This window comes from Gekko japonicus, unplaced genomic scaffold (genome assembly GCF_001447785.1).
Source record: "Gekko japonicus isolate JY-2015 unplaced genomic scaffold, Gekko_japonicus_V1.1 scaffold1966, whole genome shotgun sequence".
NCBI classification, from domain to species: Eukaryota; Metazoa; Chordata; class Lepidosauria; order Squamata; family Gekkonidae; genus Gekko; species Gekko japonicus.
In genome coordinates, this window is record NW_015164249.1 from 289685 (window position 1) to 302115 (window position 12431).

Sequence of the window (12431 nt, forward strand, 5' to 3'; positions counted from 1 at the left end):
AAGCCTTCCTTCAGCCTCAGGAGCCTCCGCTTGACACATGGCAACGCGAGAGCCACTTAAGTTGGAGGAAAGCACCTTGGAAGAATATTGGATCCACCCCAGCACCGTGGATGAAGCGGGAATTGACTCCTGATCCACTCAGGACCAGTGTTCCCTCTAAGCTGAGGTTAGTGTGAGCTAGCTCACAGGTTTTTTTAGCCTCCCGCTCACACATTTTTGTCTCGGCTCAGGAAGGAGGGCTCCAGAGCAAACCAATTTATGCAAGCAGCCAGATCGCTCACCCACAACTTTAATGCCAGCAGCCCACAAAGTAGAATTTTTGCTCACAAGACTCCACAGCTCAGAAGGAAGCATTGCTCAGGACATATTATTGTTTGGGGGTTTATCTGTTTTGCATTTGCTGTCCTCCTAAGCCCTTGGGAGAGGAAGGCAGGATATAAATCAGTTGCGCAGCCAGGGCCAGTTTCATAGACCTTTCTGTCAGTTTGACATCCTTTCTGCCATCGTCACATCACCTACAAGGGGCCTGTCCACAGCATGAAATTGCACTGTGCAGAAGCGCCGCTCACACTAAGGGCCGCTCACACTAAGGGCCGCTCACACTGTTGGGCACACAAGCGAAAAGGGCGCTTAAGAGAGGGCTGTCTCTGGAAGGAGCAGGTGCTCCCTTGATTTATAGCCGAGCATGGGAATGCAGAGAGAGACTCTCTCTGGGTAAATAGCTGTGCCTTGAGTGCGGCCACTAAAGCAGACAATGGAGGACACAGTCCAGATACTTAGTGGGCTTGTTCTTCATTGAAGGGCAGACAAAGGGGCTTTCAGGAGACACGCCTCCGTCTCTGTGCCGATTGTCAGGGCACTGGGCAGGTGAACAAAGGCAGAGATTGCCTGTAGACTTCGCAAGTCTGATTCTCCCTCATTCTCTCACTTTCACTTACGACTTTTATTTTTCCTGAATGGCCCTCTCAACTCACCTAAATACTCCCTTTCACCCAATATTTTTTATTTTTTTATTTTATTTTTTTATATTTGGATTTATATCCCGCCGTACCCCGAAGGCTCAGGGCGACTGACAAGGGCACCATGTGCCAAGGTTACAACAATAAACACATAATTTAAAAACAATAAAATACAGTAACAAATTTGCAACACAGATTTAACCAAGATGGGTAGATCTTAACCTCCATAGCAGCTCCCTGAGATCTTATCATCCAATCCGTGCCCAGGCACCTTGCTCCCCCCATAGGGACCAAACAATCATGATGGTAATACGACAGTGCCCAGGAGGCGGAGGTGGAATAGTGGTGGCGGCGGCTCCTACTCAGAGGCCTGGCAGGAAAGCTCCATCTTGCAGGCCCTGCAGAACTACGCAAGGTCCCGCAGGGCCCGGATCTCCTCCGGGAGTGTCACGGTAGAGCCAGGGAGTCAGGCTGAGAGGGTGGATCACAATACAGGTCCGAGGGTCAGCCGGGAGAGCCGTCAACAGAGCGTTAAACAAGTCCCAAAACACCAGACACAGCCGTAGTCAAACGTTACTGGTATTTTTGTAAAATACTGTCGAGAAGTTGACTGTCCTAATAAGTGTGGTATATATATGGAAGAAACGGTTTGCATGTTCCCTATGGGCAGGAGCGTTTCTCCTTCTCCCATCAGTGGCCTCTCTTTAGTGACGTCCCTGGCTCACAAGGGTGGAAGCCGTGGTTTGGTGGTGGGAAGCGCCATCAACCAATCAAGTCGCAGCCAGTGTTCCCTCTAAGCTGTGGAGTCTCGTGAGCAAAAATTCTCCTTTGTGAGCGACCGGCATTAAAGTTGTGAGCGGGCGGTTGGGCTACTGCGTAAATTTAGTTTGCTCTGGAGCCGTCCTTCCCGAGCTCAGACAAAAACGTGTGAGCTGGAGGCTAAAGAACCTGTGAGCTGGCTCACACTAACTCAGCTTAGAGGGGAACACTGGTCACAGCTGACCGGCTTTTCAAGGCAAGAGAGGTTCAGAGGTGGCTTGCCACTCCCTGCCTCTGTGTTGCGACCCTGGTATTCCTCGGTGGTCTCCCATCCAAGTCTTCACCAGAGCTGTCCCTGCTTAGCCTCCAGGATCTGGTGAGATCAGGCTGGCCTGGGCAATGCTAACCACGGCGAGCGTTGGTTCACCGTCACCCAAAGAGTGTCCCTCAAAGTGCTTCTTCCCTACAAAAAAAACCTACACGAGCGAAGGGCAGCCAGTCACTCAAGGATGCTCTTGGGGTGGCAGATGCCCTGTATACCTGTTGACCGTAGGTACTGAGCACTGAGCCCAAATCTGAATGTATTGCCCTGGCCCTTTGCCAGCATAGCCCCAGCCTGGGTTTGGGGGGCAGGGCGGGACATGGTAGTGTGTGACGGAATGTTCGAGAGAGAACAGATAGCCTGCGTTTGACTTGAAGAATTAATGAGGGACTGCTTGGTGTAGTGTCTTAAAAGCATTGGACTAGGATCGTGGAAGTAGTGACAGACTTCACGTTCCTGGGATCCCAGATCACCGCAGACTGTGACAGCAGCCATGAAATTAAAAGACGCCTGCTCCTTGGGAGGAAAGCGATGGCGAACCTAAACAGCATGATAAAAAGTAGAGACATCACCCTGCCAACAAAAGTCTGCATGGTCAAAGCAATGGTATTCCCGGTAGTCATGTATGGCTGCGAGAGTTGGACTATAAGGAAGGCCGAGCGCCGAAGAATAGATTCTTTTGAACTATGCTGCTGGAGAAGACTCTTGAGAGTCCCTTGTACTGCAAGAAGATCAAATCAGTCAATCCTAAAAGAAATCAACCCTGACTGTTCCCTGGAAAGCCAGATAATGAAACTGAAGCTCAAAGACTTTGGCCACCCAATGAGAAGGGAGCACTCCCTGGAGAAGACCCTGATGCTGGGAAAGATTGAAGGTCAAAGAAGACGGGGACGGCAAAGGATGAGATGGTTAGACAGTGTCATAGAGGCAACGAACATGAAATTGAGCCAACTTCAGAAGACGGCGGAAGACAGGAAGGCCTGGCGTGATCTGGTCCATGGGGTCGCGAAGAGTCGGATTCGACTGTGCGACTGAACAACAACAACAACAAGGATCTCGGAGACCAAGGGTCAAGTCCCCGCTCTGCCACGGAAGCTGGCTGGGTGACCCCCCCCAAAGCCTTAACCAGCCATATGGGTGAGGGTAAAATACAGAAGGGGAGATCAATGTCCTTTGTCCTGAGGTCCTAGGAGGAAGACTGGGGTAGAGATGTAGCAAATAAGTAAATAGTAGCAGACTGAAAGGTCTGTAGTTCAGCAGTTCGAGACCCTAGTGCTGCGTGACAGAGCGAGCTCCCCTCTCTGGCCCCAGCTCCTGCCAAGCTAGCGGTTCGAAAGCAAGAAATTGCATGTCGATAAATAGGTACTGCTTTGGTGGGAAGGTAACAGCGTTCCATGCGCCTCAGCGTCTAGTCACGCTGTCCACATGACCACGGAAACGTCTTTGGACAGCGCTGGCTCTTTGGCTTGGAAACGGAGATGAGCATCGCATCCCTAGAGTCAGATTTGACTGGCTTTCGAGCAAGCAAAACCTTTACCTTTACCTAAGGAGGAAGGGTGAACTGGTGCAAAGTACTCCTGCTACTCTATTAGCAGAATTTTTATACTGGATCCTACCTTTCAGTGTGTGGAAGGATAGGTCTAAATAAGTAAGATCTAAATCTTCAAAAATGATAAAATAAAAACATGAAGGCTAAAGGGTGGCGGCTTACCTGCATGCCTTAGAGGGAACTCTGCCAGTGGTGATTGATAGTAACAGAGCTGGCGAAAGGTAATTTCAGTTGAATGCAAGGTACATGGCAATTCTGCAGAGTTATGCAATACAATTCAATTGGCACCCAAATCTCTTCAAATATGTATTTCAAAGGGGCTTAGCGGATGTATTCCTTTTAACTGTCACTTCCCAGTGGATCTTAAGGAGAGCTTTGTTTTAAATCTTTAGCTTCCAGATTGAAAGGCATCCCTCAGCTATATTTGAGTGTTTTACCTGTTCGGCCAATTAGTCTTCTGAATGTGATTTGTAAGTTACATACTAAACACCTCTGTCAGAAGCTGTGTGAATGGCTAGATCATAGCAACTTGCTTGAAATTGAACAAGCTGGTTTCACACCTGGGCTACTATTGATCATTGCTTAGTCCTGGATTATTTTATTTTTAAATATGTGAAACATTGAAAGAATACCTTGTACGCGGCCTTCGTGGACCTCAAGGCGGCCTTTGACTCTGTTTCTAGGGGAAGGCTTTGGGCCAAATTGGCTGACATGGGTATCGATAGAAGGCTATTGCTTCTATTAATTAAACTGCACGAAAATAATGACATCCAAATAAGGCTCACACAAGATGGGAAACTATCGAAAAGTATTCCAGAGCAAAAAGGAGTCAGACAAGGTTGCCTTTTGGCTCCCTTCTTATTTAACATCTATGTTAACTCTTTAATCACATGCCTCCATTCAACTGATACTCATGCTTCCTCATTCTCAGGTAGCAGAAAGGTTCCAATCGTAATGTATGCTGACAATGCTGTTCTTTTATCCCAGACAAGGATTGGCCTGAAGCGAGCCCTGATAAAATGTAAAGAGCAATGTGACACGGAATTACTATCTATTAATTTCGCTAAAACTAAAATTGTCCGTTTTGGTAACTCATTCAAGAAGTTCAACTGGAATATTAAAGGAAATGCCATAGATCAAGTTAAGAACTTTAAATACTTAGGCATTACCTTTTCTTATAATTCTAAATTCTCAGCACATCTGTCCTCATCAGCTAACCTGGCAGAGAGGAGGGCAAATGCCATTCTTAGATTATTTAGAAGGTGCAGGCTTTCTCCCCACGGCCTTAAAAACCTTCCAGGCAAAATCATTGGCTCAACTCCTGTATGGCTCACAAATCGGACTTTCTGCCAATCTAAAGACCCTTGAAAAGGTTCAATCTAAATTTCTTAGATCTCTATTTGGCGTTCCTAGAAGTACCTCTAATGTAACACTTAGGCAAGAGGCTGAGCTACTCAGAGTTGAAACAAAGGTCTGGGAGCAGGCTATAATGCTCTGGCTAAAAATTCATTACAACCCAAAGGGTTTAATACCTTACTTTTAGCCTCGGATCCTTACCCTGCCTGGTCCACACAAATTCTTAATAAATTAAATCAGACTGGGCTATTCCCAGAAGATCTCTTCTATGGAAGCCTATACAAGGCAAGAACAGCTGTCGTGCAGAGGCTTCATGATATTGAATCACAAAATGACAAAGCTTTGCTACCCGAGAACTACAGAAACATAAAATCTTGGCCAAATTTTACTGTTGCCCCTTTTTTAGTTAACATTACCTATGAGCCCTATAGATGGGCCTTTTCCAGAGCCCGCTTTGAGGCACTCCCTTCCGCTGTACTGGAAGGTAAATTCACTCAAGTCCCAATGCATGAACGTAGATGCCCATGCATGGCTAATACGGTGGAATCAATTACTCATGTCCTCCTGTTCTGCAGATTCTATCAGGAGGAACGAGTCCATCTTATACTACCCCTTCTGTCTAGATTTAGCCCTTTGCAGTCTTATCTTGACTTTAGGCCAGAAGTCCTTCGTAAATTCCTCTTAGAAGACGTTCAGAGCTCAGTGACTTAACGCTGTGGCAAAATTTTGTTGCTTAGCTATAAGGAACTGTAAACTTATTTTAGCTGAAAAAATTGTATGATTCTTTTATTTACACTATTTTACTTTACTAATGTTATTAACTCTCTCCTGTTAATGTTTTTATATTATTCCCATGTTATTACTGTTTTAATCCCTTTTATATCAGAATTGTACTGTTTTACTGGCTCCTGCTGCAATAAATTAGATTGGAGGGTCCCTTCCAACTCTTTACATGTTCGGTTTTGGAGCATGGTTTCTTCTCTTGTCTTTTAGACTGCATCCATTTACCATGGCTATATTTTATTATTTTTGCTTTATTTGCTATACTTATAGCCCACTTTTCTCCCAGAGACTCAAAAGAGGATTCCACAGTGCAAGTCAATGCAGTCGATAGGATGAGACGTTTAATAAGCAGTGTATTAGGATTACAGAACTCTGGATAGGCATAGCTTATTAGACATGATACAGAATGCAGATAAAATGCACAAAAATGTTATTGCATCACTTGAAAACACCTCATACAACAGCAGGAGAATTCATACAGCAAAAAGGTAACACGTCCGGTATGCACCAGTATAGTTCACGCCATCTCTTTTCCTTCTAAGTAGTTCTATTTGTACTATGTGCTGGTCCATGACTGTGAACAAAACTTACTTACTAGTTCTATTTTACATCACGTGTGTGATGATGGACACGTGGGGTCTGCACAGCAGTAGTGTTCTATCCAATCATTCTCAGTTGGTTTGGATTGTCCACACCAGAAAATCCAGTGAACGATTGCTAATAGCCTGAGCCCCAGTGCATGGGATTCATGCTCCAAAAGTTTCAGCTCTTGGGAGCACGTGATTAGATGCCACCAGTCTGCAGATTTTCTGAGCTGTCAGTTTTGGACGACTGTGGCCCCATCCCATCCTGCATTCATCACACACCCTCTTGTGTGCCATTTTCAGAAGTTCCAAGTTAAAGAGGTGATCTTGCCTCTCCCTTTAAGTTCCTGTGCTGAGCAAGCATCAAAATACAATAAAGTGACAGTGTGGGACAGCCATAAACCTTCAGAAAAGAAGAAAATAGATAAAGGGGCTGCTCAGCCAAGAAGGAAGAAAAAATGAAGGGGAACTCCTGCATGTGAGGGAGGGAAGAGATTCCTGTTAATGGGGAATGAACATGGGAGGACTTCTGTGAAGTGTTGTAATGGGATGAATGTGATGGAGGACATATGCGTATACAGCAATTGCCCATTTTCTTTCGTTGTTGTAGATTTTCCGGACTGTATGGCTGTGGTCTTGGACCTTTCTACTGCATGCCGATACCACAGCCATACAGCCCGGAAAATCTACAACAGCTGATGAACTCCGGCCGTGAAAGCCTTCGACAACATATTGCCCATTTTCTATTGTTTTTTCCCCCACACCGTTTGAGACAGCCTTACCAGACATGACATTTTGCATGCGTACAGTTATCAAGAATCCTCAAGGGTGTCCTTGTGGGGTGTAGGGGCTTAAGAGTGTCGAAGTCATCGTATCTGGGAGATTTGGGTCTGAATCCACACTCGTGCCCTGGAAGCTGGCCAGGTGACCTTGGGCCAGTCAGACTCTCTCAGCCTAACCCACCTCCCAGGGTTGTTGTGATGATAAAATGAAGGACGGGAGACCATGTAAGCTGCTTTGGGTCCCCTTTAGGGAGAAAAGCGAGGCACAAGTGAGTTACACTCCTTGCTGTCCCTGAATGCATGTGCTCAGCCACGCAGGCAGCCAAGAGCAAAAAGCGCAGTCACCTTCACAGAGCACATCCTCGTTCACTCTCCTTTTCCGTTCCCTTAACCCATCATCCCACTGCTATGCACTGAATGCAGGCCAAGAGCAAAAAGCGCCATCACCTTCACAGAGCACATCCTCCTTCACTCTCCTTTTCCATTCCCTTAACCCATCATCCCACTGCTATGCAAGGGTGGTTTGGGGTTGGGTTTTTTTTGGTCTGTTTGTTTGTATATCTGGAAAATATGTGTGTGCCTCAGAACTAACACAATAAAACAAAAACATCTGTAATGAAAGCAAATAATGCCATTAAAAGCCAGTCAAGCCGAACAAATAAATAAATAAAAACATTGGGGGGGGGGTCTGTTTGTTTGTATATCTGGAAAATATGTGTGTGCCTCAGAACTAACACAATAAAACAAAACCACCCGTAATGAAAACAAATAATGTCATTAAAAACCAGTCAAGCCGAACAAATAAATAAATAAAAACGAGTCAATAAAAAACAGAGAGGGCATCAAAGGACATAGAACAGAGCAGTGTGAAATGATGCCGAAAGTTGCCTCTGTCTTTGGGGGGGAAATAATTGCATGGCTGTCTCTGAAAAATCACAACGGATGAAAACCAGAGATCTTTGGGGGAGGCCCCCAATGTCTGTTCCTTCCTTTGGAAAAGTGTGGGTAAGGAGCCCCATCTCCGGAACCTTGTCAGTGGGGGGCACGTTCCCTCTGGGGCAACCTCCCCTGGCACGCTGGTAGAAATTGGGACTTCATTTTCTGATTTTTATTTATTAATTCTTTGCTGCCTTAGTGGTTTGTTTTTATGCTTTTGGGCTGCATTTTTAATACTGTGCTGGTTTTCACACATTGCTGGCCACCTTTGACTCGGCCGAGAATACGAGCTGGATGCTTTTAAGTAAAAATGACGATCGGGGTGTTTTGTTGTTGCTGTACTTCTGTCTTTTTCAACACCCAGCTGAGGTGTTAGGTTAAGCTAGGTTTTTGCATCAGCAAACATGGAACTATCCAGAAAATGCAGCTGTGTTGGCAGAGAAGGTTAAAGATTGCGTGTACACGAAACCACACCTCGGCCTCTTGAAAACAAATTCCTCGCTGTGTTCTAGTGATCTACATCAGCTCTTTTCAAACGCCTCGCTATATTTACATCACAACCTTTGCAGCTCAGTAGTACCTCTAATGGGTTTTCGGTTACCTCCTCGCAAGCTGCGCGGCCAGTTTGAAAAGCGTCAGAATTTGCTGGACAAGGCTGCCGCGAGGAACGAAAAGAATCCTTTTGTCCCTTAGATGGGCTGTGGCCTGCCCCAGCTCTTGCGGATAGCCCACTCGCTTACAAAAACTGACTTTCTGGACATTCACCTGATACAGTGGACTGTCTCTCATTTGGGTGCTTTAAGGGTTGAACCGGTGAATAGAGCGCTGGGTTTTTTGACATGTGTGCAGTTCTGTGTTTGCCTCGTCGCTTGGTGATACCTCTCTGGGGGTTGGATCCTCTGCCTGCCTTCTACCTCTGTGTTCAAGTAGCCATCTGCACGAGGCCTTCTGTGGGCACATACCCCGCGCATGATCTATTAAAAATATACTGCAGAAAACGAAGGATATGCCTTACGGGTAGGGAAGCCCTGTACATGTATGCTTCTGGGCAGGGGGGGATCTGCATTAATAGGGATGCCAGCCTCCAGGCGGGACCTGGTGATCTCCCAGGATTACATCTCATCTCCAGGCTTCAGAGATCAGTTCTCCTGGAGAAGATGGCTGCTTTGGAGGGTGGAGTCGACGGCATTGTACCCCACTGAGGTCCCTGTCCTCCCCAGGCTCCATCCCAAAATCTCCAGGAGTTTCCGACCTGGATCTGGCAACCCTACTGATGGCCGAGGGGGGGGGGTACTGGTCAACCCTATGCATTACACAGAGGGCGGGCAGCAGGCACAACTCTGGTTCTTGTCTCCACATATTCATTCCTACACAGAATTAACGTCTGCCGGGGGATACTGTTGATATATAATCACGTTGACAAACAGTTGCAAGCTTAAGGGCCTCAACAGAATTTTTTTTTTCTTGCAGAACCTCGAGGTTATCTGGAAGTCCTCAATCACTCAGTTGTGATGTCTGACAGCCCCCTGGGCCCAAGCCCTGCTTTGTTGCGGGCCGACACGCAGACAAATCTTTCCTATCCAAGGCCTTGCGGAGCCCTCTGCGACGTTTCAAACAGCCCTGTCTCGAAAGGAGAGAGGTAAGGAAACCGCCGTTTGCTGCTTTCAGTTTCTAGTTTCCTCAGTTGGGAAATCCATGATCAGGAAGAATGACCAGAAACAGTGTCTCTTGACCCAGCCCTGGGTTCCACCCCCTTGGAGGTAGTGCTGTGAGAACATTTGTATTTGTGTAGCAGGGACTTTCAGTGCTTGTCCATCGTGCCCTCTGTTCTTTCCTTATTAATGCAAGTAGTTCCTTTGCATCCTGAACCGTGCCTGCCTTTTCATGAAAAAAGGAAGTGTGAGAATTGTCAGGTGCAGTTCAAGGATAGGAACCCCTCCAAGAATCCATGCAGAAAAAAAAGCAAAAAGGAGAGAGGTAAGGAAACTGCCGTTTGCTGCTTTCAGTTTCTGGTTTCCTCAGTTGGGAAATCCATGGTCTGTTCAGGAAGAATGACCAGAAACAGTGTCTCTTGACCCAGCCCTGGGTTCCACCCCCTTGGAGGTAGTGCTGTGAGAACATTTGCATTTGTGTAGCAGGGACTTTCAGTGCTTGTCCATCGTGCCCTCTGTTCTTTCCTTATTAATGCAAGTAGTTCCTTTGCATCCTGAACCGTGCCTGCCTTTTCATGAAAAAAGGAAGTGTGAGAATTGTCAGGTGCAGTTCAAGGATAGGAACCCCTCCAAGAATCCATGCAGAAAAAAAAGCAGCTTACAGTGACAAAGATTGCTTGCTTTTCCTACCGGTCCGGTATTAGGTTGTGGTTTGTCAAGAGCACTTCCAGAATTTAGGGGGAAAGTCAAGCGAGTGTTCACTTCAAAAGCCTGCCGCGCAAATTCACCTTAAACTTCCCCAAGGTGAAATATGCCATGCTGTAACCTCTGTACCCTTGTAGGCTCCCAGCATTGCCTGGTTGCTATTGAGAAGCCTTCCCACGTTTCTTAAGTGTCTAATTATAATCTCCGCTAATTGGCTTCTTCCACCGTCGCAGCAAAAATTAGTGGTTTTCTGTACAGCCTTTCTTTTTGACTGGTACCAGCCAGCTCAAATGTTAAGCCCTGAATTCCTATTGATTCCTCAGTCTGTTGTACCCTCTCTCTTTCTGCTGAAATGAAAGTCAGCGTTGCAGATTCCTTTAGGGGTCAGCACAGCACAGCACCTATGAATTGAATAGCCTCCTAAAAGAATACCCTGAAGCCGTAATTTGAAAATCGATTCGTCATTTGCATTTTCACTAACTTACTCCATTTAAAAGGGTGTTTTCTCCAGATCTCAACTTGGCTACCTTTTAAAAAAGGTATTGAAGGAAGTGTGTAGTAACTTGCACTTTAGTGAACAGTGGCTAGCTTGGACTCATTCTTGAAGAAAAGTCCATCATTAGAGCGTTCCGCCCCCCCCCCCCCCAAGGGAATTAAAATAGGCAGAAGGGAGAAACCCAAGGCACGGTCGGAATTCACAGCCTGGCTAATGAACTAAAGAGTTCTCCCGCATGGCTTCCCATAACGGAAAATGGAGCACAAAATCTAATTGGCCAGCTACCAAATAGCGAGGCTCCAGCTGAGAGTCTGTGGCCTGATGAGGGTTCTGGGTTGAAATAAAATTAGTAAACTGCCAGAAGGCAGGAAATCTAGGACTGTGGTGCCTTCTCATCATCTGTTATATATAAAACAAGATCCCGACACAGAGAATTACACCTGATTTACAACACCAGGCTTCTCTTCCCTCGACTTCCCCCCACCCGTAATTTTAGGATAAATATTAGGAATATTATTTTCTCCCCCACCACCACCACCCTTGCATCTGAAGAAGAAGAGATTGGATTTATACCCCGCCCTTCACTACCCAAGGGAGTCTCAGAGTGGCTTACAGACTCCTTTCCCTTCCCCTCCCCACAACGGACACCCTGTGAGGTAGGTGGGGCTGAGAGAGCTCTGACAGAAACTGCTCTTTTTTTCAAGAACAGCTCTGACAGAACTGTGGCTTGCCCAAGGTCATCCAGCAGGTGCAAGTGGAGGAGTGGGGAATCAAGATGCAAACTCTGACTCACGACAGCTTATGCCGGAATAAGTCTCTTAGATGTGGCTTCTAAAACTGATAGCTGGCCCTTGCTAGAGGAGATGGAAGACGAAGCACTAACCAGTTAGTGGCAGCCGATTATCCCGGTGGTGTACTCACTGAGAATCGGTTTGGTGTACCGGTTACCGTGTCGGCCTAGGATCTCCAAAGGTTGAATTCCTGCTCTGCCTTGGAAGGTTGCTGGGTAACCTTGGGTCAGTGCAACCAAACAAAAGGGAAGAAAAAACACAATTCTGCATGAGAAAGGTAGCCAGAAAAGTTGGGACAAAGGAAGAAACTAAAGTATAGCCACGCACGTAGTGCTAATGTACAAAATATCATGTATAATTTAATTATACATTCAAAAGTGGTAAAATGTCATTTAAAAACCACAGTCCTATGGTTCTGCATATGAGTACCTAATCGTAATATAAAGACAAATGTCCCATCATATAAATGGAGATTAAAAGGTACATATGATATCCGTATACAAGAACCAACACCAAACGCATTTTGGCTAAAAGCATTCCTCAGTGGTAAAATTCAAACTGAGCACTCCATAAATTTAACAAAAACCAGAGGTCATTTCGGGGGGATCGCGGGGGATCGCAGTTCCCCCGGGTGAGGTATGGGGGGCGGGGCACATGATGAAGCCCCGCCCCCTGCTTCCGGCCGCCCCGCTTCCGGCCCTCATTCAGCCAGGCGGAGGCAGGAGAAGAGGGAGGGTAAGTTGCTTCCTACCTGCCT

At 46.4% G+C, this 12431-nt stretch overlaps 1 protein-coding gene across 1 annotated transcript in view; it reads left to right on the top strand.

Annotated features, from left to right (window-relative positions):
• The window catches only part of TNS3 (tensin 3), a gene marked incomplete at its 3' end in the record, with an annotated part of 182765 nt that overhangs the window by 138446 nt on the left and 31888 nt on the right, over nt 1-12431 (top strand). The window contains exon 13 of the mRNA XM_015408650.1: nt 9501-9669. Within this exon, the coding sequence (XP_015264136.1) occupies nt 9501-9669 (169 nt within the window). The remainder of the gene's footprint in view (nt 1-9500; nt 9670-12431) is intronic.